The 26,469-nt window shown below is 41.8% G+C and overlaps 1 protein-coding gene across 4 annotated transcripts in view; it reads right to left on the reverse strand.

Annotated features, from left to right (window-relative positions):
• TPR (translocated promoter region, nuclear basket protein) overlaps positions 1-26,469 on the reverse strand; it is a 33,611-nt gene that overhangs the window by 869 nt on the left and 6,273 nt on the right. Inside the window, exons 9-50 of one of the 4 annotated variants that reach the window (XM_038144321.1) lie at positions 26,203-26,290; positions 25,576-25,716; positions 24,665-24,756; positions 23,706-23,903; positions 23,100-23,207; positions 22,363-22,589; positions 21,189-21,352; positions 20,970-21,109; positions 20,727-20,875; positions 20,305-20,467; positions 19,926-20,060; positions 19,138-19,278; positions 18,811-18,979; positions 18,178-18,344; positions 17,808-17,960; positions 17,166-17,282; positions 16,307-16,510; positions 16,032-16,216; positions 15,699-15,846; positions 15,200-15,337; positions 14,450-14,581; positions 14,061-14,191; positions 13,491-13,701; positions 13,191-13,337; positions 12,611-12,809; positions 11,769-11,974; positions 11,176-11,237; positions 10,056-10,264; positions 9,485-9,757; positions 8,554-8,702; positions 7,656-7,739; positions 7,147-7,347; positions 6,672-6,803; positions 6,063-6,150; positions 5,448-5,632; positions 4,488-4,556; positions 3,792-3,901; positions 3,044-3,150; positions 2,276-2,371; positions 1,969-2,125; positions 1,197-1,315; positions 204-302 (exon numbers count right to left, since the gene is read on the reverse strand). In XM_038144321.1, the coding sequence (XP_038000249.1) occupies positions 204-302; positions 1,197-1,315; positions 1,969-2,125; positions 2,276-2,371; positions 3,044-3,150; positions 3,792-3,901; positions 4,488-4,556; positions 5,448-5,632; positions 6,063-6,150; positions 6,672-6,803; positions 7,147-7,347; positions 7,656-7,739; positions 8,554-8,702; positions 9,485-9,757; positions 10,056-10,264; positions 11,176-11,237; positions 11,769-11,974; positions 12,611-12,809; positions 13,191-13,337; positions 13,491-13,701; positions 14,061-14,191; positions 14,450-14,581; positions 15,200-15,337; positions 15,699-15,846; positions 16,032-16,216; positions 16,307-16,510; positions 17,166-17,282; positions 17,808-17,960; positions 18,178-18,344; positions 18,811-18,979; positions 19,138-19,278; positions 19,926-20,060; positions 20,305-20,467; positions 20,727-20,875; positions 20,970-21,109; positions 21,189-21,352; positions 22,363-22,589; positions 23,100-23,207; positions 23,706-23,903; positions 24,665-24,756; positions 25,576-25,716; positions 26,203-26,290 (6,193 nt within the window). Of the gene's footprint in view, positions 1-203; positions 303-1,196; positions 1,316-1,968; positions 2,126-2,275; positions 2,372-3,043; positions 3,151-3,791; positions 3,902-4,487; positions 4,557-5,447; positions 5,633-6,059; positions 6,151-6,671; positions 6,804-7,146; positions 7,348-7,655; positions 7,740-8,553; positions 8,703-9,484; positions 9,758-10,055; positions 10,265-11,175; positions 11,238-11,768; positions 11,975-12,610; positions 12,810-13,190; positions 13,338-13,490; positions 13,702-14,060; positions 14,192-14,449; positions 14,582-15,199; positions 15,338-15,698; positions 15,847-16,031; positions 16,217-16,306; positions 16,511-17,165; positions 17,283-17,807; positions 17,961-18,177; positions 18,345-18,810; positions 18,980-19,137; positions 19,279-19,925; positions 20,061-20,304; positions 20,468-20,726; positions 20,876-20,969; positions 21,110-21,188; positions 21,353-22,362; positions 22,590-23,099; positions 23,208-23,705; positions 23,904-24,664; positions 24,757-25,575; positions 25,717-26,202; positions 26,291-26,469 lie in introns of all 4 variants that reach the window. The other 3 variants (XM_038144323.1, XM_038144322.1, XM_038144320.1) reach the window with 3 other exon arrangements.

A 26,469-nucleotide genomic window follows, 5' to 3' on the forward strand; every position in this document is an offset into this window, starting at 1 on the left:
ATGCCCTTTGCATTCTTTCTACTGCTAAAAGCCAGGTGCCACTGCAGAAGGAAGTCTGCCTGTCCAAAACCTGCTCAGCCTAACACGCTAAACCCAAACTGGAGCTCAGGGTCACGCACCGACCTCGAGGGCAGGGCTGCTGTGTCACTCACTCCCTGCCTGCCAGCAAGGCCAGCGTGGCTGGAGCAGCCAGGAGCACTTACCCCTCTGCCTGTTGAACTGCCGGCCACGCACGCCCGTCCTCAGCGTCGGGGGCTGCAGCCGGACACGGCGCAGGGACTTGGGCTGAGTGCTGCTCGTGTCTGTGGGGAGAGGCAGTGCAGAAAGAAAGGGTGGCTGTGCCTGCCAGGTTCTCATCTCTACGTGTTTTGGTATGGGTTATGCTTTCTTTAGAATGCATATGCTTTCTTTATGCACTTTAGAATGATGAAGGTGCGTCCTTATTTTATTGACCTCTCCTCTAATATAAAGAAAAGCTTCAAAACAAATAAGTTGCACTTCTCTTGCTCTCTGTACAAGGGGTTAATCTCTATTCAGTTATCAATTAACTAATTGTTGTTTCACAATTTAATTAAAAATATTTTAAAGCTGACATCAAATATGCTAGTGGGTAAAACACCGAAGTATCAGTAACGTTTACTCCTTGAAGTGTTATCTTTTTTGGCCTACTCCAGTTACTGCAGTCCAAGGAAAAATGGTTTACCAAAGTACCAAAGAATCTACAAGCATCAAAATATGATGCTCTTACAGAATCTGGGGAGACCTTAGAGCCCCTTCCAGTGACTAAAGGGGCTCCAGGAGAGCTGGAGAGGGACTTGGGACAATGGCCTGTAAGGACAGGACAAGAGGGAATGGCTTCCCACTGCCAGAGGGCAGGGTCAGATGGGCTATTGGGAAAGAACTGTTCTCTGTGACAGTGGTAAGGCCTTGGCACAGGGTGCCCAGAGAAGCTGTGGCTGCCCCTGGAAGTACCCAAGGCCAGGTGGGAACACGGGCTAGTGGGAGGTGTCCCTGCCCATGGCAGGGGTGGCACTGGATGGGCTTTAAGACCCCTTCAATCCCAAACCATTTTATGAGTCTGTGATTCTGAGAGTTTTATCTTATTTTGTATAGCCTGGCTACCAGCCACTATGTTGGACAAAGGAATTCCCATTCTTAATGAAAAGGTATGAACTGTTATTGTGATTATCCTGTACCTGCAGATGAACTCGAAGGAGGATCCTGACTAGTTGAAGGAAGATCTGACTCATCAGATGCTTGAACAGATTCTTCTTCTTGCTGGCTATCGATTTCTAAACCTGCTTCTGAAGTAATGCTAGAAGGGAAGCAGGGAGAGGAGAACCATGTAAGTGTATTTGCATAGTTTCAAAAAGGTCCAGAAAAAACCCCTGTCTTGGAACACAAATATTCAGTGATAATCAAAAGTAAAATATAGCATGAAATTACTGGCCCCTTTTAGATCTTTGCTTCACCATAATACTAAATATAGCAATTATTATAAATATTAAAAGAAAAAGACAAAAGACTTGTAAAGCAAAAGACAAAATTTGTCTTCAAAATTCACTAAGAACTGCTTATTCCAGCCCTGTGCTTCATCATTTGTACATGCAGTGTCTTAACTAGGTGACTTAATCATGTATGTGTGCTTTGCATGAGGAGTGATTTTCTGTATTACACAGGAATGCCTTAGTCTTTATCCTACAAACTGATCCTTCAACCTGTGTCTTTAGCGTCAGTATCTGACTACTGCAGAGTGCTCTGCATTCTTAAAAAACAAAAAAAATTTTTGGTGACTTTTATATTAACTTCGTTAAACCCCAAGGAGAAGATCAGCAGAAAACCATTGGTTTTAGATGAAGAGTCAGATTGTCCTGCTCCACAGCACTACAAAACGCTGTCTGAGCTGCCCCTGGGTGTCAGTGAATGTGTCAGCAGTGCTAGTGAGCCCAAGCAGCAGTGGTGCTTTACCCTTCAGACTCTGCCTCTGCGAAGACCTCGTCGGCGTCGTCGCCGGCGCCGGGCTCGGTGGTGGTGGACAGGCTGCCGGTGGAGGTGGTGACCATGGGCACGGACTGGGACGCGTGCTCCGAGGCGTCAGCAGAGGCACTCTCCGTGAACACTGTCACTGGGGAGCACAGACAGCCTCAGGCCCTGCCCACAGAGCCTGTGACAGCGCAGGCAGCTTGGGGACAGGCTGCCCAGCACTCCTGAGGAGCAGCAGCACTGCACTGACCACGGGGAATCATTCCCTGCTCTGCAAACCTCTGCCACTTACCCGGTGCTGCCACTTGTAACGGCGTTGTGGGGACACTACGACCCCCCGATTCCTCCTCGTGGGCAAGGAACAGTGGGGTTTCATACATCCCTAAACCTGCAACACAAAGTTCCAGTGACAATGCATCCAAATGAGTGCCTAAAAAAAGGACTACCCAATGTCTTCCCTCTGGCCACTTGATAAAATCCAGTCACTTGCATTTAAGCAGATTTTTTGTTATTTTGTTTTGACTTACTACCAGAGCTGATCACAATTTATTGGAAGGTAACACCTTGATGAATATATTACTGCTTTTTTTTTAAACTTTCATCCTTGCCTTATGCCATTATTTTGCTGTGAGCTTTCTTCAGAGAACAGCCTGTGCTCCATGCCAACAGGGATGCCGGGGAAAGGGACAGATTCAGACCAACAACAAAAAAACCAGCCTGAGCTGATAAGGATATAGCCCAAAGATTTCTTTGCATTTGATGTTTTCCCCATTGTTTCACTACAGGGAAGCTACAACCAATAGTAAAATTGAAGTTAAAAACCATTCCTTCAACATTTCATTCCATTTCAAAATCCTAACATGACTATAAATGTAGCAGCTTGAAGACAACACCTTCTCAATTTCTGTTATTCTCTCCCTGCTGACAATAATTTAAGACTTGCAGGCTTCCACACTTCAAGAATTTCCTGAAGCATTGTGTGAAGAATTGTGCTTTGTTGACTGCATTCTCTCTTTTTCACTCAAAGACCCATAGAAAAGAGAGCCCAGAACTGCTTTACCTCCTTGTGATGCCAGCTGCCCAAGATCAGAGTGACTGGAGCTGGTTTGTGGCATATCTTCAGGGGGCCCAAATCTGAACCGAGGAACTCCAGCTACCTGGGGGGAACTGGAAAACACAGACTTAAGGAATTCTGCAACTTCCCCAAAGATCGGGGCAGGGGGGAGAACTTTCTGACCAAGAGAACAAATCAAGCATGAGACAAAATGAGCTAATACTGACCATAAAAATCAGCTGAGCTACTGCTAAATAAACAGCAATTAGCTCTCAAATCATTAGGAATGCATTCAAAATCAGTACAACAGTCCTGAAGGGAATATTCTTTACTTATCTATTCTATGAACTCTCACAATTTTAAGTGGATTGCTGGACATGCCCAGAACATCCCAAAAACAGAAATGGAGGCAACTTTTCCTACTTTCACTGGCAATATTAAAGGGGAGGGAGGAAGAACAAGGAAGGAAATTTGATAGAATTTTTTTGTTTGTTCAACCTCTTCTTAAATCACCAGGTTACAATACATGGGAGAATATTCAATTCCTAATCTGCTGATCAGTTATATGACACACAATTCAAACAACAATTACTTATCTGCACATGCAGTTATCTATCCTACTATATACCATGTTACTTCAATCACAAGTTCATTTAATTTAAATTTATTTTAATTTCATTGAAAAACAGAAAGAAATAGAATAAAAAATAGAGAAAAGCCCTTTTTTACCCTTTTTCTTTTCACATCTACTTACTGAATGGCTTCTGCAAATCCATCTGTACGATGTGGAACTACAAGAGTTGGTGTGCTTGGAACTGTTCTGTCCTCATCATCAAAGAAGTGCTGCTGCTGGTAAAAAAGAGACTGATATGAGAGCTTACAATGTATTTCCAGTCTTTACCTGCTGAGTTAAAGGTTGATTTTCCCCCATAGTCCAGCAAAACAAAGACAGATTTAGGTCTAACAAAATTCTTGTTTAATTTTAGACATCTAAAGCTGATGCTTTTGGTCTCACAGAAGTTACTTTACTTAGTCAGTCTCTTTTCTCTCACTGAACCTGCATTTGTTCTGCCAAATACAGCTGAATAAAGGATTCAAAATTAGCTGATGGAGACAGCATAAGTTAGTCTTGTTCCTTTAGGATGAGGCTGAACTTAGCATCCTTTTTGCAGCAACACAGCCACTGACTAACTCTAAAAATAAGTAAATAAAATCACCTTAGACAAAACCAACTGAGCCTCTTTTGAAGCCTTTTGTTTCCTGTGAGTTTTCTAATCTTTGCCTTCCAATAATACAGGAATTAACAGGACAAGGATATTTTCTGCAAGACCACAGAGACCACTTTCCCCCCGAAATCAGCAGCCAGGCTTCTTTAAAAACCAAAGTAACCCCAAGAGTCAGGAATGTTCCCTCAAAGCAGGGCATTAGTAGTAGACTCTGATGCACTCACCATTCCACCTATCCCAGGGGTCAGCTGAAGCCCTCGCCCCACCGACTGTCTTCGAGTCATCTGGATTCTCTTTATGGGAAAGAAAAGAGGGAAGTTGTGTGAATGTGCTCGTGGAATTCTAACAACCTACAAGTGCTCAGTCAGAGCCAAGGATAGCAGCTAAATTAGTAAGTATGGCAATCATCATGGAATTACAGTATATCCTGAGCTGGAAGGGACCCAACAAGGATCATCAAGTCCAGCACCTGCATGAAGGACAGGCCCAAGAAGAGCCTGAGAGCATTGTTCAAACACTCTTGGAGCTCTGACAGCCTTGGGGCTGTGCCCAGTCCCTGGGGAACCTGTTCAGTGCCCTAGAACTCTCTGCGGGACAATGTGTATTTTCTGGGCAAGTGACAGTAATCTTTTACTCAAGTCTCTACTGAATACAGAAAACTTACACACAAAAATATTGTGACCCCAAGCCTCAGCACAAGTTAATGCTAAAGGATCATTTCAGTCAGGATATTTTTGAAGAATTCCTGTTGTGATGTTTTAATTTACAAAATCTACAGGTCTTCAACAAGCGTAATCATGGGTCAGGCACTGACTGTGAAAGGTTTAACTTGGAAAATAAATGGCAGTATTCCTTTGCCCCATCTAAACTGAGGCAACTCATAAAAACCCTTCAAATCTGAGCTAAGAAAAGCTTTTTGAGTGGAAATATCATCAGCCAATGACTGACATAGTACTGGTATAATACAATAAAATTCCAAGATAAAAAGCAGTAAGGCACTGAGGATGGATCTGTACATTCCCTATCCAGCCATCATCTGCAGGATGACTAAACCCCTTTGCTCAGTTACCATTTCTATCATACTCAACAGCTGGCAACATTTTTTCCCAATGGATTTCGCTGATGAGAAATCATACAGCAGGTTTTTTTTCCAAGTCTTCTGAGGCACTGGAGCTGGTTTGTACCTGCACTGGGGGCCCCAGCTCCTGGGGAGGGGCGTGGATGGTGAGCCGTGGGGGCAGAGGGTGCGGTGGCCTCCGCGGGGACTGCGGGGGCCGCGGGCCCTGGCGCTCGGACGCCGATGACGGCTGCTGCTCCCTCAGGCTCTCGTGGGCAAACGTGGACTCTGCAGCACTCGTGCTCCCTTCTCCTACAACACAACACACAGGGGGAAAACCCTAGGAACCAAGCTGAAAACATGAAGGCAAATCTTCCAGTTCTGCCACTAATTAACTCATTTTTTCCTTGCAAGCCTGGGGACAGCCCAGTATTGTTATGTCAAATCACTTGAACAGGACTTGTGCCAGCTACAACTCCAGCACCGAAACAAAGTATTAATTATTCAGGTGCTGATTTAGAGACAGATTAATTCACTGAGCCATTAAGTTTCTACAGCAACCAGAGCTTGCAGGATTTTCAAAGGAATTTAGAACAAATCCAAAAAAGATAATTTCAAAAGAATCCACACTGCATGTTGAAACGGCCTTTAGTATTTCACTGATATTTTTTGGAAAAGAGCTTCTACATTTCCCTCCCCCTACCTACACAGACTGTCAAGAAACATGGAATAACTGTACCACTGTTTTGGGAATCTGCTGCCCTCTGGTTGCTTTCAGCTCCTCCCATGCTCTCTTCAGTCTCTGTTCCAGGATCTGTACCATCAGCACCCTAAAATCCCACATGAACAGAGTAAGACTAAACAAATTACAGGTTGTAAAGAGAATATAAAAGCAGTAGAAAAGTATTCAGAAAGTAAAAAAGTCAAATATATGACAATCTTAAAAGATTTTTTTATCTACAGCATTAGGTTAATATATTCAATTGTATGAGATTTCAGAAGTTTTGAGTATTTGTGCATACACAAACCTGAACAATGTAGCAACCATCATTTCATAACAACAGACAGAGAAATATCCAGCTCTTCAAAAGCCTCACCAACTTTGCAACTACAGTATTTGCTGCTGGCTCCTGTACTTTGTATTTTCATTCAGCCCTCTTAAACATTCCTAGCTGATTTTTCTTGTGAAAACACCAGTTGTAAGAAATTACCATGAGCCAGTATCATCCTTCAACTTTTGGGGATGAATTCATACCAGGATTTTCTCTTCCCAGCATTCACATCTGTGCATTACAGCACTGATTTGTTGCAAGAAATTTACCAGGCTACAAAAGAACGGTAAAAATCTCACCTCAGCATCATCTGCTTCATATCCATCATTGCCATCAGCACTACCAGTTCCTTCATTGCTGTCATCACCTTCATCTCCCATCCCTGTGTCTTCATCATCATCCTCATCCTCCTCTTCTTCATCATCATAATCCTGTGATGAAACAATAAAAGAGCCTTAGGGAAATGCAGAAAGGGGAGTGGAATAGGCTGGATGTGGTGCACAGATCAACAACCACCCCCAAGACACTCCCTCTCTCCGTCTTCAACAGGACAAGGGCAGGAAAGAAGATGGAAAAGCCTGAGGGTTCAGATAAAGGAAGGTAAAAGAAAAATTCAAAGTGAATTAGCAGGAAGCTTTAAAACACTACAAGTTCAGGCAACATAAATACAGACCAATTACTCAGTCAAAAATATTTTGATTAAATTAATCATGTCTGACAAGTTTTCCATCTGATGAAAGACAAAATCATAAAGGAATTCCATGATATACATACTTCCTGCTCTCCTTCATTTTCTTCATCATCATCATCTTCATCATCACTGTCAATTACAATCACATCATCTCTCTTGGACTGGCCATCCTGAGATGAAGAAGTGTTTTGTTGGTCTGACTGAAGGGATCCCAGATCTATTGGGATAGACTGGGAAGTCTCCTCGCTGTCCTCCATGGCTGCATACTCCCCCTGTGTCACACCCTGCCAAAGAGCAAAGGCAATCACCAGAACAAACAAAATTCACTGCACCATCACCAGCAGCAAGAGAACCAGACTCTGATGCTTAGAGGACAGCTACTGCTGTTCCTTAAAAACTGACCAGAGGAGAGGACAATGTGACAGGTGACTGTCAGTGACTGAACAGTTCAATCTAAACTTTAAAACATTTAAAGTGGTTTCCATGGGGAACCTGCAGGGTTCCATTTGAGATTTCACTTCTAAATATACTGAGAGTTTTTGGGGCAGATGGCTATTTCTGCTGAAGATTTTTGCTCTTCAAATATGCTTACTTCTCCAATGGAGTCTTGTGAGTCTTGATTGTATGTTTGTGCCTCCACCTCTCCATCTGTGCTCTCTTCTGCTGTCACTTCCTCCTGGAAGAACAAACATTTTTCTCATTTAAAACATATCATTAGCACTAAACATGCTTGAGATTTTTGTTCTTCATTTATTTAATAAAAATTATCTTTTCCCACAGAGATTATGGGCAACATTTTCTCCTGCTTCCTTAGCAACGCTTTTATCAAAAATCTCACTTCCCTGCCCCGGAGAAATACAACTTCCCCAGCCCACTGGACTTCAGCATACCTCAATCTTTTCAGAACCAAAACCAAGTCATCAAAGTTTCCCAATCTACCTCCAGTCTTCCAGATCCTTAAATGGTAATGTTCTTACACAATCCTGCCCTTTTTCTCTTATGAACATCCCTCTGGCACAGAGTTAATAAAATATCTTTGGCTTCCTTAACATTGTGAGGTTCTGTCTCATCAGTTTTATCCCTATTTCACAGCACATCCCAAATACCTCACTCCAACATTCACATGCATCTTCTGTAGGCTTTTCCAGCAAACTCATCTATGCTTCCCATCTCCTAAATACCCTGTATTTTCGTCCAGAATTACTTAGATAAAGACCTTCTGAAGCACACTGAAAGAAGTTTGAACTTCTTCCTCCTTAATCCTAGGATATGGCCCTCTCTAATCTTAACCTCTCTACAGGTTAAGATTTACATCATTCATTCCAATTGGTTTAACCTCTGCCTTTTTAGATACCCAAATATAATTGTTTCCTCCCCAACAGATTATAAAGTCAATTAAGAATTCACTGATTTGCTCTGAAGTAGCACATTTTTTCTTCCCATTCAAATCCTACAAAGATTAAGTAGTAGCACTTTATGTTTGTGCAAACCTCAGGCCCAACTCTCTGCATGATTCTCAGTTTCTTTGAAGTAGGTGCATCCACTGTTTCCTCAGAGATCTGGTCTGAGTTCTCCACGGTGTTGTCCTCCTCTTCCTCTCGGGAGCGTTTAGACAGTGAGGAACTGGGGGTAGCTGAAACTGCAAAGACCTCTCAGTTATTTTCAGAACAACACACGTACAAACCAGAAATCAAAAGCTTTGCTGTTTTCCCCTGAAGATCTCTTCCATTTCTGCACTGAATGACAACAAACAATCAGAATTGCACTGAGCTGTTTTGTAGGCCAGGAAAACATCAACCCCTTTAGTTACAAGTCTTAAGCTCTCAGGCCTTTATTCACAACTTATCCTAAGTATAAGCCTCAGGGTACAACCCAAATATTTCTTCCAACATCTTTGCTTTGGACAAGTACACCCAAAATCTTTAAGAGTATCAGCTGGAAAAAAGAGAACCCCAACAGTCTGCAGAAATTTTTTGGGAAGAAATACTCTATTTACACTGTCTAGGACAAAATGTACAAGAGTATATTATAGTGAGTAGCTTTAGAGTACTTCCTATATTTTAAATTCAAGCTTCAGTAGCTTACTCATGGCTCCTAAAATGAACCTTGCTCACAGTGCCATGGAAACAGAGCCAGCAAGGTTTAATGTATTAAACCTTCAGAGCAAAGCTGCTCTGAAAAAGACAAACACAAAGTTTTATTTTCTTTCTACTTTAAGGAATGCAGTGCCAACAGCATTTCAGAGGCACCATTTCTGACAGCTCAAGAAGGAAGCCTAACATCAGAAGTTCTTAAAACATATAATAAACTAAGGGAGGGAAAAAAGGCCCAAACTGATGTGAGGCCTGGTTGGCCAAAGGTCCAACTGGAGCTACTTACAAGGAACTATTGAGCAAGGCAGGCCTACAAAATGACACCAACCTGTGCCAAACACGGCTGTGGAGGTGGAGGGCCGCTCTATCTGGGAGCTCTGCACCACCTCCACGATGGCAGGGGCTGGTTCCTGAGCTGCAGGCTCAATCTGAGCGTGGCTTTGCTGGGTGGGCTGCACGAAGGCAGTGGCCTGTGTCTGCTGCTGCACAGTCAGGATGGGCTGGGGCAGGGATGTCTGCACGTTGGGGCTGGTGGAGCGCACGGAGCCGCTGGCACTCCCGAACACTGGGACGTGCTCCACGGGTCCTTCCGACTGCATGGCTGGAAGGCAAACAGCAGCACAGTCAGGGTCTTCATTCATCCAGCACAGCTCACATTCTGCCTCTCAGGATGCCCTGAACAAGCACGGTCTGCAGATGAATTCATGTTATGCCACATCTCCAGCTGAGGAACCATGAACTTTGCTGCAAGTAGAATGGTCATGGAAGTGCAACACCCCAAGAGATGCAGGGACAGTGACACTATCTGTGGTCCTTCCAAACTGACTGCCACCAACATTTCAAGGCAAAGGCAGCACTTCTGAGTACTGAGGATCCTTATACTACACTAAAAAGCTCACCTTCCTGAGTCTCCACCTGTGTTGTTGGCATAACTGTGGCCGTGGGGGTAGTGGTGGGATTGGTGACTGTAGCAGGAGTCACCATGGGACGGATGCTGGCTCTTGGAGTAGACTTATTCCCAGCCATTGCAGCAGCAGTCACTTTACTGGGAGTTGACACAACAGGAGTTGGTTTAATGTTTGCTGTTGGGGGATCTGAAGTGCTGGCACTGAAAAACAGGAGATTGGTTTCACCATGGTACAGAAAGCAGACTTTAAAAATAACAAACAAGTATATTCTCATAGCCAGAAACACTATTTTTTAAAAGCTTTTTAATTTAAAAGCCTGACAACAGCATAAGGCATTGTCTTCAAAACTTTTTATAGTTAAAAGAAGAGAGACACACTAAGCCATCAATAGCATTTTATCCAGCTTGGAGAAATGACAGATTTCTTCCAAGGTAATCAAGTGGGACTCTAGTAACAGATCAAAATGTTTGTACTGCTGGCTGTGCTGGGATTTTATTACAATGAATAACACATCTTACATCAAAAGTGATTCACTCAATACAGAGTGACATCATCTCTTGTCTGAGACAAGGGGCAGCCAAATTTTAAGACACATTTTTGAAAGTCTTGCTGTCTAAAGGATGCATTTCACAATAGCTGAGAGGGAGTTTGTTATTCCAGCTCAGTAGTACAGCAATATTTCCCATTTCAGAGCTTAGGCAAATGACTATTTTATCTTCTAGAGTGACGTGTTCAGTCCATTTCTCATTCTTGCACAACAAAGATCCTTCCCAAAACCAAAAAAAGTTACAATTAACAATCAAAATTACACAACTTCAAAAACCTTGAAGTCTGAAAACATTCTTTAAAAACCTTACATGTTTCCCAGACACCATGTTCCTGATGGTTAATATGACAGTTTACAGCTTAAAAGCTCTATTGATTAGACATAGCTGAGAAAACAGGAGGAGAAAACATTATGTCAATCAGTATCTTCACATCTTTTTCCACATTTTTCTTTGTTTAAGAAAAATTATGAAAAGCCAGTGGTTTGCTAAAAAGAAGAGCAACTACATAATGATAAACCCAAGAAGTATCAACCACAGAAACTCTGCAAACCCCTTGAACTCACATTCCTCTTTCACCTGAAGCTGGAGTAGACTTGAGTGAGATTTGCCTCTGCTGTTCTGGGACCTATTAGGTAAAAACCAGAAATATCATGTCAGATACACATGAAACAGAGAAAGCAACATGGAAAACACTTCAGCACTTTGCTAACAAGTCTGTGAAAGAAATGCTTGTTGGGTATTTACCTGGGCAGACTCTGTAATTATGGCAAATTGCCTGAACCAAATCATACCAGCCATACCAAGGCTGGAAAACAATTTGGTAACTGCTCAGGTATTTTCTGAAGATTTGAGACATTAACCCATTGTACTGAGTGCATGAGTAAAATACAAAAATGGAGGACTCCTTGGCTGATTCCCAGTGAATGAACAGAATGAACAGCTCCTTGGATGATTCACAGTGAATGGCAGAGCTGCCTGCTTGTTGGCGCTGGGAATTCTGATTAGGGCAGGAAATTTAAATTAAGTTCTGAACCCTTACAGAGGCCAACCTGTGTATTTCCAAGAGCAGGGCATGGCGGCACCTGAGTCCAGGCTGGGCAGTGGTGGCCTGGCTGCTGTCCCGGGGCTGCCTGGCAGGATTGTGTATATGCTGTACCTTGTTTGTGGACTCTGGGGGCTCATCCCGCTGCTCGTGGTGCCGCTCCTGCTGCTCCCGGAGCTCCCTCTCCAGGCGGCAGATCCGCCCCTCATACTGGGACTTCAGGGCGCTCATCCGCACCTCCAGCTCCGTCTTCTGCTCCTCCAGGGAGCTGCTCTTCTGCTTCCACTCCTCATTTTCCTTTGTGAGCTGCTCTTTTGTACCTGGTGGAAAAGTAAAGGGTCCAGCCTTGCTGAATCTGAACACCTGGGTGTTTTACCAGGTCACTGACATATTATGAAATCCTAAAAATGTTAAGCTATAAAAGGAGATCTGTGAGCCAATATAGCCATTTTTCTTTCCAATTGCAATTAAATAAAAATAAACTGAGATAGGAAAATATGTAATAAATATAGATAAATAAAAACTTAAAGAAGTAGTTCCAAAAGAGCAAGATGTTTCCAGCAAGATCTTACACCATCATTCCTCTCAGTGACATTTAAAAAAAAGAGGAGACAATGTGTTTTGCAACTCTACATTTAGGGAAGGGGAGAACTACCCGAGTTGTTAGTAGGGCCAATCTGCTCTAATCAACAGAAGGATCAAAAATGAAATCATGTTGGCTGGCCAAAAGTAAGCAAAATCTTTTCTATGTCCAGTGTGCAGCTACTTATGTACTTATACTATCCCCTGGAGGAATTAAATTTTAAACTTTAGAACAATCCCTGTAGCACTTACTCTAGAAAACACTTTTCAGTAAAATATGAAGAAGGCCATGTTTTTCAAGCATCCTGTCTAAAGGTTTTTCCATAGAAATAATCAAAAATCTCTAAAGACAGGAAAAAAAAGAAATACAATACCAGCTAACTGGGCAATTTTCTGCTTGGCTGCAAGCAAGGTCTTCCTCGTTTTCTCCTCCTTCTCTGTAATCTGTTGCCTGAGCTGTTCTTCCTGTGTAGTCTTCTCTTGTAGATCTTGATGGAAACGGGCCAGTTCTGCCTGTAGCTGCATTATCTGCTCCTGGAGATTTCTAACTTCAGTTTCCTTTTCTGTTATTGTCTAGGGAGGGAGAAAGAATGCAATTGTTGGCCACAACCAACTAGTTTGGCAAATACAGGGCCCAAGTTCCAAGGAGCTGGTATTAGCTGGCCACTGGATTAAGGTTAAAAGGCTTCTTAACAACAGGAGTTCAGTCCTCTCTGAATGCAAGAGCTGAAGAACAGCATTCTCTTTCCCACTTATTCCAGGAAATAATGTGAGACACACTAGACACAGGATTGACACCAAGCTTAAGATCCCTCTTTCCCAAGAAAGTAGAGGCACAATTGGTCCACTTCCCATATTTCTGTGACACACATTAAAACAACCTCCCATTCTTCATTGTTACACACTTAGGACTGCAGTGGAGAACAGTACTCAGAAATTACTCACTGTTCTTACCTTTTGTAAGCTTTCAACCTGAGTCTCCAAATTCTTTGTCTTCACTTCAGCTTGACTGAGAGTGTCTTTTAGCTCTTGTACTTCCTGGGCAGAAACTTGGTCTTCTTGTGGTTCTGCTAAAGGCAGGGTTGAGGATTCAGCAACCATCTGAAAGGTATCAAGGGGTACAAGGCTGAATGGGACTATTTGATCACAATGTCATTACTTTCACAAGATGCTTTTGTATGCCAAGTGATTGGTTTAAAAGTTCTGGGCAAACCCCAGGAATGCTAAGGAATGCTCCATTTCAGTTCTACCTACCTTATCATGCTGTGCTTTCAGCTCCTCATACTGGGTCTTGTACCTGCGACCGATTTTCTTGACCTGTGTTATAGTTTTCACTTTTTCCTGTATGTCAGCCACTTTAGCATCCAGTTCTTTCTGCAAAGTGTCCTTTTCTGTTCTTATTTTAGTTACTTCATCCTTCAGGCTCTGAACAAGATTCTGGCTGGTAGTCAAGGATGCATTAGTTCTAAATGACAAGAGATCAGAGGGAGATGCAAATGAGATGCTTGAAAACATATATACATTTCAATATCCCTTATTTATCTAACACCACAGGCATTATCTGCAGTGGATTATGTTTTCTAGGATTTTGCAATACATAGTAGAAATTATTCTACAATAATTTACCTTGTAATAATTTCAGCTAATAGACAGCTTGTAAAACAACTCTCACTTCACCTTACTTGCTTGTTATCAAGCCACAGAAAGAATGCCAAAAGTTTCACAGTTACACAGAGACACTTAAAAAATTACACTTCCAGATACAGCTATAATTAGAATATTTTGCTTTGCATGAAAACTTTCACAAATTGACCAATACCACACCTGGCAACTTCTGCTTTAAGCCTGCCTGTTTCTTCACTCATCTGTTGGACACGCTTGGCATTTGCCTCCTTCTCAGAGAGCAGCTTTCGATACTCTTCGAGATCGGTGTCCTTCTGCTGGCTCAGTAAGTGCTGAAAGGGGAAGAAAATAGGAGCATTTTTGTAAAATAATTACACAGTAATAGCCAGAAAATCTCTTTGAACTAGAGCCACTGCTTTTGCATTTGGATATGGAATAGCCACCTTTGAAGCTGCATGAACAATGCTTCATAATTCAGACATATTTCTTAGTTTTTTATTCTTTGTAAGAAAATGTAGCACTTTTTTCAGGTGTTTGACTGGTGGGCCTTTTTTCCATATTATGTTCTTTGAAAAGAGGCATTTCCCCACCTGAGTCCGGGCTTTCCAGCGTTTAACATCCTCTTCCAAGAGCTTTTTCTCAGCCTGCAGCATCCCACTCTTCTCACTGAGCTCAGCATTTGACTCTTGCAGGGGCAGGATGTCTGCCTCAAGCTTGCGTACCTGAGAAAGCACAGTAAGGGGTTACACCCTGCATCTCAGAAGACTGAAGGAATCCCTCAAGAAAAAGTCACGACAGCTGCTTTCCTAACTCTCTGTCTTCCAGTGGCCAGCTGGAGGAAGAGAAAAGGACCAAGACAACAGCAGAGGATGATCCCACAGAGAAAAAAAATATTGGTGCAACTTCCCAATCTTAGATGCTCACTCTGTACTTTGGTACAGGAGAGATTATTAATGTTAAAATCCAATGCATTGGTTACTATTAAAATAAGCAGTATCTCTCTTTTAAACTCTTAATAAAGCTGTGGTCTGTTTTATATGCATTCTTGTGCCATTTTTAATGTAATTGCTGATAATATCCTTGTTCCTGGTATACCTCAAGCTAAGGATAAACACTGACTTTCAGGTTCATCTAAATGGTACTGAACTTCAAACTTTCCAATACTGTAGATGGACCAAACTCTTTTAAAATTGGAAACGGAAAGTTTCCTCATTAAGTTTATGACTTCAAGGAATAATTATAATGTCAATCCCATATTTACTGTAATTAGCGATGGTATATCCCAACATTTAACTCATACACTGAATATCTGAAAGGTTTATGTGAAGCTCAGTACTAACCTTTGCTTGTATCTGCTGTAGCTCTTGCTCCAGCCTCTCCTTCTCTTCCCTTAACATCTTGTTGGTTTCTATGAGTATGTTCATGGTCTCAGTTTTCTTCATTAACTCCTCATGCTGTGCAATGGTTTTTGCTGTTACCTGTGGAAAGAGTCAAGTTAATAATTTGTTTTGCTTGCACATGCACACATACTTCACCTGGATCTGGTATAACACCACCTTGGAAAGCTATCATGGCATGCATTATTTTACATGTACATTCAAGACATGGGGAAGCAGGAGATGGGGAAAAAAAAGTAAATTATCTTTATTTTCCCTAATTACGAGATTTTGGAATTGTCACACTCTCACACAAGACTCAGAACAAGATACTCCATTTGGTTATAAGCAATCTCAGTTAAAAAAACCCCTCAAATTCTTTCAAAAATTCATTTTTGGGCACAGGCAGCCCCAGAACAGCCCTGTACTCATTGAAATCGTAAGCATTAACCCCCAGCCATACCTGCACCTTCTCCCTCTCAGCGTTGAGGCTGTCCTGCAGCTCCTGGAGCTCCCTCTCCAGGTGCTCCACTCTCTGGCGGTACCGCAGGCTCTCCACCTGCGCCACCTCGAACCTCGTCTCTGCAATCTCCTTCTCCCGACGGATAAACCTGCAGGGATAAGTTCAACACCACATCACACCAGGAAAATGCTCTCAAGTAGTACAACCACCTCCTATCAGCAAAAAAGCACTTGAATTCTTAACATTATCCTTCAAGTATAAAGTAATACAGAATTATTTAAGTTCAAATAGAATTTATAACCCCCAGGAGACAGAACCCAGAGCTAAGGTTACCTAAGAATTTCCAAGATTTGTTCCTGGGATTTGCCTTCCTCACTGAGAGAAACATTTGCTGCAGTTGGGATGGCTTCTTTCATGGAAGTCACCATCTTATTGCTCATGCTCTCCAGCTGCTCATGTAATAATCGATTTTGTTTTTCCAGATCCTCACAGCGGGATGCAAGTTTTGAAGCTTCATCCTACAACAAAAACATTCACTGAGTGTGATTTCTGTGGCTGAATTTCTGTTAACTGAAAAAAACCCACTGAAACAACAAAGCCCATCACACCTTAATCATTCTCTCTCTCTCTTCCCAGGAGGCTTTGGATTCCAAGAGCTCAGACTCTGCTTTTTGAGCAGCCTCCTCCAGCTGCTGCCTCACCGCTGCGTTCTTGGCGACTTGCTCTTTGATGGCCTGTAGTGCCTCCACATCAGCAGCATGAAGCATCAACTCCCGCTCGTATTTGTTCTGAGCTTCGGAAGCCATCATCGCCTGCACAAAACCAGAATAAATGAACTCTGCTACCCTTATTTTGTGTGTTTGATGTGTACAAAGAGACAAAATCAAGTGACCACAAAGCAAGAAGAAAACCACTGCCCCAAATCGCTGCTATTCTCAAGCACAAGAAACATGGAAATGACCACCTAGTACATCTGGGGTTGGATTAAAAAGCCAAAAGTTTTTTGATATCCTTGAAACCAATTAGTGCTGCTGGAATTCTCATCTGCAGAAAAGTAAATTCCCTTTAAAAAACAGTTGGTAACAAGACAATCTTATGAGCTGCTGCTAAATATCACACTGCCCTACAGTCACAAAAGACGACAATTATCTTTTAGGTTAGAAAAATACTTTCCCCACTGTCATGTTGGGAGCATTTTCAGCCTCCTCCTCAGGGCATGAAGGCAGCAATTCATTAAAACCAGTTAATTACATTCCCCAGCCAATCTTTTTACATAATGAAACAGACCTTAGAAACAGATATCTATTGCATTCAACAAGCAGCTGCTCCCAAAACAGACACTGTGCTCTCCTAGCACTTTTCCTGCCTCCAGCAGTCCCTGAGTAACAAGCTTAGTTTTGAGTTCAACTGCAAGCTAACAGGAATTCTGCTGACCCTGGCTAAAATAGGCAAACACCACAAACATACTTGTTCCTGGCAGTCCCTCCTGGCCTGTTGTTCATTATTCAGAGCTGTGCTGGCTCTCTGAAGAGCTTCTTGAACTTCTGACTGCACAGCTGACAGACTCTTCTTTAGTTCTGAAAGCTGCAGTGACAGAGGAACAAAAAAAAAAACAACAAAGTAAGAACAACCCTAGGACTAAGTGGCAAAGTATTTGCAGAGTACTGAACACAGTCATTCATACTGGTGATTATTTTATTACTTATAGATTAAAATTAGTATTAAAAGAGATAAATGCTTTCTATATTTTGACTTATTAATATACAGAGGTCTTTCCCAGTGAAAATATAATCCTTTACTTTCAGAGTTGGGCCTGCAGTAATTCTAGTTACAGTCATTTTGTTTCCCTCTGAAATCTCTCACAAAGGCTGTTAGTTATGTTTTCCTGCTCAAAGTTCAGGCAGAGACAGCTTTAAACACACAATCACTGCATGAAGTGACACTGTCAATGTACTGCTCACGTGTGGAAACCTCTCACAAATTCAGGCACTCTGTTTACACTCTAAAAGACCTGGTTTAGGGCACTGCTGTAGTGTGAAACCCAAGAGAAGCTGAGGAAGCTTTGTGAAAGCCCATTCCTGGGGACTCTCAGGGAGGGTCAGTGCATACCTGCTGTTCCATGTTCTCCACAGCTTTACGCTTCTCCTCCTGCAGTTCTTGTTTTTCTTTTTCTGACTCCATCAACTTCTTTTCCAGCTGTGCCTGATATTCTGAAGACTCCTTCAGACGAGCTTCAACTGTTGTACGAACTTCCTCTGTCACCTTCATTAAAACCCATTATGAGATCCATTTTTTATCCATTTAAATACATTATTCTGATACAAAACTGGAATTTTATTAACAATTTAAAGCCAGCATAGGTATTCTCAGTGTCTAATTAAGAACAATAACACTGAAAATGTGAAAAATCATGATCAGCAATGAATCCTTGCTCTAAAAAACAATTAAAGTAAATACAAATACGTAATTAACCACTTACTTGTTTTTCCTTATTGAGGGACTCCTCCAGGCTAAGAACCATGGCCCTGTACTGCTCCACATTACTGGAACTAGTCTTGAGCCTCTCTCTCAGGTCATTGACTTGCTCCTCAGCTTGTCTCAGACGACTGACAAGATCATCCACATCTTCACTTGTACTAGGCTGACCTGAAATGTTAGAACACATTCATTAACTGAAGTTTATTTTAGTCTTAAAACCACTGTTCTCTTGAAAACTGAAGCAATTTTTGGATAATAATGTGATAAACAATTACTTTCACAAAGCTTCCCTAAATAAAACTGTAAGCCCTCACCAAAATAAAGGCTTATAATAAACATTGTTGACTATTTAAAACTATGAAGCCTAATACATTTAAGCTCCTTCAAATAATAAAAGGAATCTTTTAAGAAGTTTGACAAAGGGGGAAAATAATGCAAAAGATGGCTTGGATGTGAATTTTACATTAACAAACCATGCTGGTTATCATCTGCCTGAATATGTGATGGCAGTAACAAAGTGACTGATTATTTCGTGTACTGTTGGCCCAATTCTAATTATTATGGACTGTGATTTTGACCATTCTGCAGATGGCAATGCTTAGCATAAAGAGAAATTAACTGCAGAAGATTTTACCTTTCCCCGGAGGCCTTTGTGAGGACTGGGATGTGAGCTGGGCCTCAGTGTTGTTCAGCTGCTGTTTCAGCATGGCACTTTCCTTCTGGGCGTTCTTCAGGAGCTCCTTTGTCTGGATGTGACGGTTGGTCTCTGTCTCCAGCTGCCTCTTCAGGTCCAGGATATGAACCTGCAAGCACAGGGCTCTTCAGTTTGCAATTATTCCCAAATGGCACAGAGGCCAAGTGTGGTTCTACATGTCAGGTATGGAAAAAAACACTCTACACTCTGGCAGAAGCACCCGGGGCTTTATTTTCCTCCAAACAAGTGCAGCACATTTACACTCACCTCCTGATTCTTGGTAAGGGAATGTCTTTGCTCCACCTCACTTTCCAGTTTCTTCTTCAGCTGAGATATCTCACGTTCAAGCTTTTCTATCTGATTATTGAGTCTCTGCTTTGTTTCTGTCTCAGATCTTTCAAGTATTCCCTGAAAAAAGAGCACAATGCATGTTGTTTACAACACACCTCAGTAATTTTCTTCTGAATTACTGCAGCACGTCATACAAAGCTGTCACAACACTTCTCCCACCCCAAGACTAATTAAATAATAGGTAGATAAAGAAAATGATGAAAAGTAGTGTTTACAATGTTTAATTTAGCTTTGAAAGGTTTTATTAATAATGTTAATACAATAAATACTATCAGAAGAAAATCTATTATCCATGCAATCTAATGCCATTGACTAAAAAACCTCCAAAAGATCTATTAGAGAAACAGAATTCTGTCACATGATAAAATGTGCATCCTTAAATACATTCTAAGTATTGCCATTACAAATTTTTTCCTTTCACTTTGTTTCATGTGTTTTGTTTCCATTTGATTGTGAAAATCCTTCTCATCAACTCAGAATTCTCAGGACTTTGCCTGGGTAAGTAACAGAGTATCATAACTTAGGATAGGAATCCCAAACTTGCTGAAACAAGTTGCTGAAGTATTTTATATTGTGTTGATTTGTAACCAAAAAAAATCCCCATCAAGACCCAATCCTTTGAGTCTTTTATTTGATTTTCATGGGTGTTTATTGAAAAGCCTGACAGACAGACCCAACCTGGGCATAAGAATAGCACCACACACCTGAATTGTTCTCAAATTGGTGAGCAGCAAGTTCTGTCCTCTTTGTTCAACCAGGAGAGAGTCACGCTGCTGAGTCAGGCGCACATCTGACATCTTCAGGATATCCTTCTCTTTTTTCAAGTTTTCTGCTCTCACCTTTAAGACAGCAAATAATAAAAACTCTGTTGTCAATCCCAAATCCATCCATTGAATTTAGTATTATTTCAAAATCCGTGTGAATTAAGCCAGGAATAGTAAGAGCAGAACTACTGGACGTTCTGCTTTCTCTGCAAACTGAAACATCCTGGAATGTTCTTACATCTCCACTCCTCACTTGAGACATAAGGAAAACTCTCGTGCTGCCTTGAAATGCCCTGCAGTGCCACACACTGCTACTGACCTCTGCCACTGCCAGTTTTTCATTAGCTCCCCTCAGGTCCTGAGTCATGGTGTTAATGATCTGCTCCTGCTTCTGAGTGGTCGCTGTGAGCTTCTGGGTTCTCTCGTGCAGGGAGGTGATTTCCCGACGATAGCCTTCCACGTTATCCTGCAGCATCTCGTACCTTCCAGGGAACACAGCAAAGCAAGTCTGCCACAGTGCACTGTCCAACTCACCAGGGGCATGCACACTGCTGTGTGTTCCATGGTTTTATGCTTCAGTTTGCACATATGTGCTTCACTCAACTACAGCTTCTGCTTTCGATCCCACCTGCACTATTTCCTTTATGTTCTTACACAGGATAGACAGTATCAATGTTTAAGTGAACAAATATCAAGCAGTCAGAGAACATGTAAGGCAATGATATTATGTAGCTGAGTTACCGTTTGGAGGCAAATTCCAGCTGTGTGGATATCTTGGCATTTTGTGACCTCAAGTCTGTGACCTGCTCCTGAAGCTTTTCATTCTGTTCATTCAGAAGCTTGTCATTCTCTGCCTTTTCTTTTTTATAGTTCTCAAAAACTTCCTGCAACTGCAGGAAAGAACAGACATAAAAGTGAGTAGGTACCAAAAGCAAGCAAAAAGAAATAGGGACAGCTCTGTGCAGTGTCTACTGAAAAATGTACCTGCTTAAGAGCAGCCTTGGCTTCCACAGTCTCCACAGACTCACTCATGGACACTGGAGCAGGAGTTGCCATGGACTGAGGCAAATTCGGGCGCTTTGGAGTAGATGTAAGACAGATCTCCTCTGGTAACATACCTGAAGCTACAGAAAGGTAAAGGGGGTTTTAAAGCAACACTTCTGCTTGCCACAGCAGATCATACAGCCCCTGCAGCCTGGGTACCTTGCAGAGGAATGATGGCCCCCGTGGTCTGGGTGAGCAGGATGCGGAACATGTCCCGCTGGCGGATGATGGACTCCACGAGCTGCAGCTGGTGCTGCCGCGACTCCCGCAGCTGCTGCAGCTCACTGACAGCCTCATCCAGCTGGCTCTGCAGCTCAGAGATCCTGAAACAACAAGGACAGCCTTCAACATCACACACAGGCACGTGCAGGTGTTCTGGGCCCCTTCCTTCTACAAGGACAGTGAGGGTCTGGAGCACCAGAAGCAGCTGAGAGAGCTGGGAAAGGGGCTCAGCCTGGAAAAAAGGAGGCTCAGGGAGAAAACTTGTGGCTCTGCACAACTCCCTGACAGGAGGGGAAAGCTGGGGGAATCGGGTTCTGCTCCCAGGGAACAGGGACAGGACAAGAGGAAATGGCCTCAAGCTGTGCCAGAGGAGGTTCCAGTCAGACATCAAGAAGAATATTTTCACAGAACGGGTTGTAAAGCCTTGGAAGGGGCTGCCCAGGGAGGTGGTGGCATCCCCATCCCTGGAGGTGTCCAAGGAAGGCCCAGACGTGGCACTCAGTCCTCTGGGCTGGGGACATCTGGGGCATAGTTTGGACTCGATCCTGGACATCTTTCTCAAACTTAATGATTCTGTGAACCTATGACAGAATCCTGCAAAGTTCCAGGAGACAGGCCTTTGGGCTGCCATTTGCAGATGAAAAAGAAAGCAGGCCTCTTTCCTGAACAGCAGAATTCTATTCATGTGAATAACTTCAAAAATGTCAGTAGCATGAGCAGAGAGTCAGGCTAAGAACCTTTCACATAGAATTCACACCTGTGGCCTTTACAGTAGTGATTTAGATATGCACACATGCAGTTTTTTGTTCAGCTAACAGGAATAAAAACTTGTCTTTTTGAAAAACAGCTCTGTTGTGTGAAATCAGTCACTAGAAGACTGGCAATTATTTTTACTTCAGGTTTTGATGACAGGACCTATTGTAAGATAAAAAGCTATAAAGCCATTTTAATACAAACCTGAAGGTCCTGTAGGTTAATAAGAACTTGCTTTTATGAGTTATTTAGCTGCTGCACGCAATTAATACTATCAGAAGTAAAAAAAAGGAAAATGCTTGAATGAATCTCTGTCACTAATTAGTACAAAGTTAATGAAAAGGAAGGGGTGACCTACTTAGAGGATGTTGTTTCTTGCTCCTCTTTTTCTCTTGCCTCCCCCAGCTCCCGAAGAGCCACCAGGAGACGCTGATTCTGCTGCTGAAGCTCTTGGATATTTCTGTAGGAGACCAGGTGTTGAGTGATCACTTCAGAAGAGCTGCTGATGTCTGCAGAGCTCACTGCTTCATCACGGATCACATGGTTGCCTCTGGCTTCTTCCAGTTCCATTAACAGCACACAGATCTAAAAGAGAATAAATAGTCCTCGTGTAAGGCCTGTACAGACTCTAAAGTTTGCTGTGAAAAACCAATATGTTGGGAATAAAGGACTTGGAAATTAAGGGGTTTTCCCTAAAATGTGCAAACAATTATAATCAATAAATCCTTGTAAGCTAATTATGTGACAGAAAAAACAGCCTGGCAAAAGGCAACAAATGGAAAGTACATAAACTGTTCAGTTCTGTGAACAGATCACAGGACAGTCCAATCTAACAAAAAATTTATATAGATGAGTTTTCCACATCAGATGCTTAACAATATTATCCTAAAGCAGCACCACTTTTATCCAGCTAAACTTACTCCAGTTTTGAAAGCTGTCCTGAGGAGACACTTTAATGTCACTAAGGTAACTCAGGACAACCAAAGTCTCCATGACTGTGGCTGAATGCAACTTCCAAGAAAACATCTGAAATGCAGCAGCACATAAATACACAACTGCAAGCATCACATTTAACCACAGCAACGTTTCCTGTACCTGCTGGGAGAGATCCTTCACTCGCACTTCCAGTCTCTGGCTCTCCCTCTCAAAGAAGGAGGCGTGTTTGTTGGCCTGGTCGGCGCTGTCCTGCAGGCGATGGATCTCCTGCAAGCACACCAACACGAGTAAACGTCACACCTCGACTGGACACATTCCTTTCCAGAGAGATAACAGCATGTGCAGACATGTCTGGGGAACCAAACTTCTCCTTAAAGTTACACTCCCTAAGTTAAACTCCAGGTGTTCTGGAATCAAAAGCCACGTTCTTTTGTAATGTACTGGTGCATGCTTTAAAACCAGTGGGAAGGGAGCACTGAAGTCTAATTTTATGTCAAATAAACACTAAACTTTGTTTACAGTAAATCTACTCTCCCAGAAAATCAGAGACTAAATCACCACCATAAAATACTACAAAATATGTTGGTTCTGTGAAATACTTTGTACAGTTCCAGAAATGACCAGTCAGGAAGTCCAACACGTCTTTTCCCATAATAAAAACTGACTGAAAGATCCATATCATACACTTAAACAGCAATTTGGTTTAAAGATTTTAAAATTATTTTGCTTTCCAAAATTATACATGCTCTTTCATTTTACACTGACCTTCATAGCTTGTTCAAGCTTTGCAGACAGACTCGCAACGGCTTTTTGGGAACGCTCAAATTCTTCACGCTGACGTTTTAAGATTGGGGCTTTGGCTTCTACTTCCTGCACTATTTCATCCAAATATTTATTGATTCTCCTATTCTCCAGCTTCTCCATATGCAACTGATCCTGAGTTTCTACGTAGGCATTGTACAGCTGCAACAAAAAGGTTTTGGTTTGGTTTTGATATGCCTGTACATATATCTTTAAAAAGAACGACAGGTAATGATACAATTCATACCTTAAGGCACTGGAATTTTATACAACTGAACTAGTTAATTCAGAAAAACAAGCTGGACTTTTAAAATATGGTTCTAGGACTCATATCACAGAAAAGAAGTTACACATATTAATTTTAAAATGGCAACCTGTATAGTGCAACTGTCTGCAATAAAATAATTCTATGTAAAAGTTGTAAGTTTAAAGCAAATTTAAGACAACAGAAATATCAAAACCAGTAACACAGCATAAAGGAATTTAACCACTGGATAAAACAATCAGTAACAAATAATAACACCACAAATTGTATAAACAGAAGTGTCAAACCCCCTAGAACCTGTATGACCTATTGTTATGTTAATTGTTTACAAGTATAGGCCAAAAGCACAGCAGTACAGATTAAAGATGATGTAAGTAAGCAAAAAAGGCTGCTCCTGCCAAAAATGTGTACAGAAAGTAAGTTTATATTAACAAAACCCACCTATTTCTTAATTTGATCTACTAAAGAAAACCTCTAAGGCATGTTGAAAAAGATCTCAGTAACTCAGCAAGAGAATTCTACCTCAAATAAGACCTCCTTGCCTTCATGAGGCATGACTCCAAACCCCAAGAGTGCCCCAAGCCTGAGCCTTTCTGTTCTCAGAGTGTCACTAATGGCATCCAAGGGCTTTGCTGCTGGAGAGGCTGGGCTCACTCACCTCAGTTAACTTCATGCCAGGCTTGACCACTTTGGCCACTGCTGCAGCAGTGGGAGACATGGCTGCCAGCTCCTCCTCGGACAGGACGGCTCCTGGAGACACAACCCCACAATTACCAACCAAAAGCTGCAATAATCCCTACCAGAAATACTCTTAAATATCAGATCTGACTGGCTTTATTTGAATTGCTGAAAAGCTGTTACTTCTAGGACTCCTAAAATAAAAATAATTTGAGAACATGAGCAGTTGAAATAGCCGGAGCAAAGCTTAACCTCAGGTTTTTTAGCACACTGTCAAAGGTTTGGAGCAGCAGAGCACTGGTTTATCTTCATTAAATTAATACAGGGATAAACCAAATGTACTCCATGCCTCTGTTCCTTCCTGCTCTCTATCCTTTACGAGCTGTGGATATGTAGCAAACAACAAAAAAGACAGAGCTAAAACAGCGAATACTGAGCAAAATTTAATGTTAGGCAGAAATTTAAGGACAAGAGTTTTGTTCACTGCTGCCTTTTTTTTAAAGAGGAAAATAAGACTAATTTATCATCTCCACTTTTCTCTCCAGAAATCCACTAAAAGCATGCTGATTCAGCCTTGAAGAAAAGTTTCCTCTCCATTTACTTTGAAAAGATAACACATTAACAAAAGAAAAACTTCACTAAGCTGAAGTTTAACTGAGCTAAAATTTCAAAAAACTATGACAGAAATTCACTTTCTGCTGAGGGGAGCATATTTATATACATATATAAGCATATGTTTATATATGAAACAGCTTCTAAAATGAATTATTAAAAATTTCCAAAGATGACATTAGATTAATGCAGCTGGCTCTTAGAGAAATTTAGCACAATATCCTTGAAAGATCATGAAAGCCCAAGAGTTTCTGTATTTCAGGTGCCAGCTGCTCCTACCTTTGCGCTTTGTAGCAGACAGTAAATCATTGGCATTCTCCAGCTCCTTCTCCAGCTTACTGATCTTCTCTCTCAGCTCCTTTTCCATGGCTGCTTTTGACTTCTCCACCTCAGCCAAATGCTCCTGGGCTGCTTTATTAGCTAAAATTAAATTAGACAAGCAGGTTATGTGTTGTGATTGATTTTTATTTCAAAAGTATCAGTATTTAGCTGTGTACCTTAAATTTTGCTTTATATGATCTGCAGAAGTTCATGCTGATAAGAAAACCCAGCAGTGTGAGAAAAGCATGAACCACTGCCTATCACCTTTGCTTAGAAAAGGGCAAAAATATCAACTGTCCTTAGCAGTGAAAAGGAACCTAAGCCAAAAAGCTAAAATGAAGACATATCTTGCAAAATTAGACCCTTTCATCAAAATCCATAGTAAAATTCCAGGTGTATTTGAAAATAGTTCCCCAACTCTCAGTAAATTCAACTAGTCAGGTACAGTTTTTGTTACAAAGGGACTGATATTTCCATCATACCAAAAGCCCAATGAAATTCCTTTCAGGAACACAAAACCCCCATTTTTCAGAGCATCAAGGTAATTCAAGGAGCCCAACTGCACTCCTCCCTTTGCCAGCTTACCTTCCCCTGCCTCCTTCAGGAGCTTGTGCAGCTCTTCCACTGCTCCTGTCAGCTCATTGCTCTTCGCCTCTGAATCATCAGCAGCGCTCTGAAGAAAGCATTTTAGCTCACCTTTAGTACACAGCAACAGCAGCCCCATGTTTACAAGAAAGCCTAAACTGACCACAAATCATGAACACAGTTTTCTGCAAAAAAATGTTGAAAGAGTCACCCAAGCTGGGCAGTCTTTTCCATGTGGATTGACTCACGTTGATGCAAACTGCTTGA

This window comes from Motacilla alba, chromosome 8 (assembly GCF_015832195.1).
Source record: "Motacilla alba alba isolate MOTALB_02 chromosome 8, Motacilla_alba_V1.0_pri, whole genome shotgun sequence".
Classification (NCBI taxonomy): domain Eukaryota; kingdom Metazoa; phylum Chordata; class Aves; order Passeriformes; family Motacillidae; genus Motacilla; species Motacilla alba.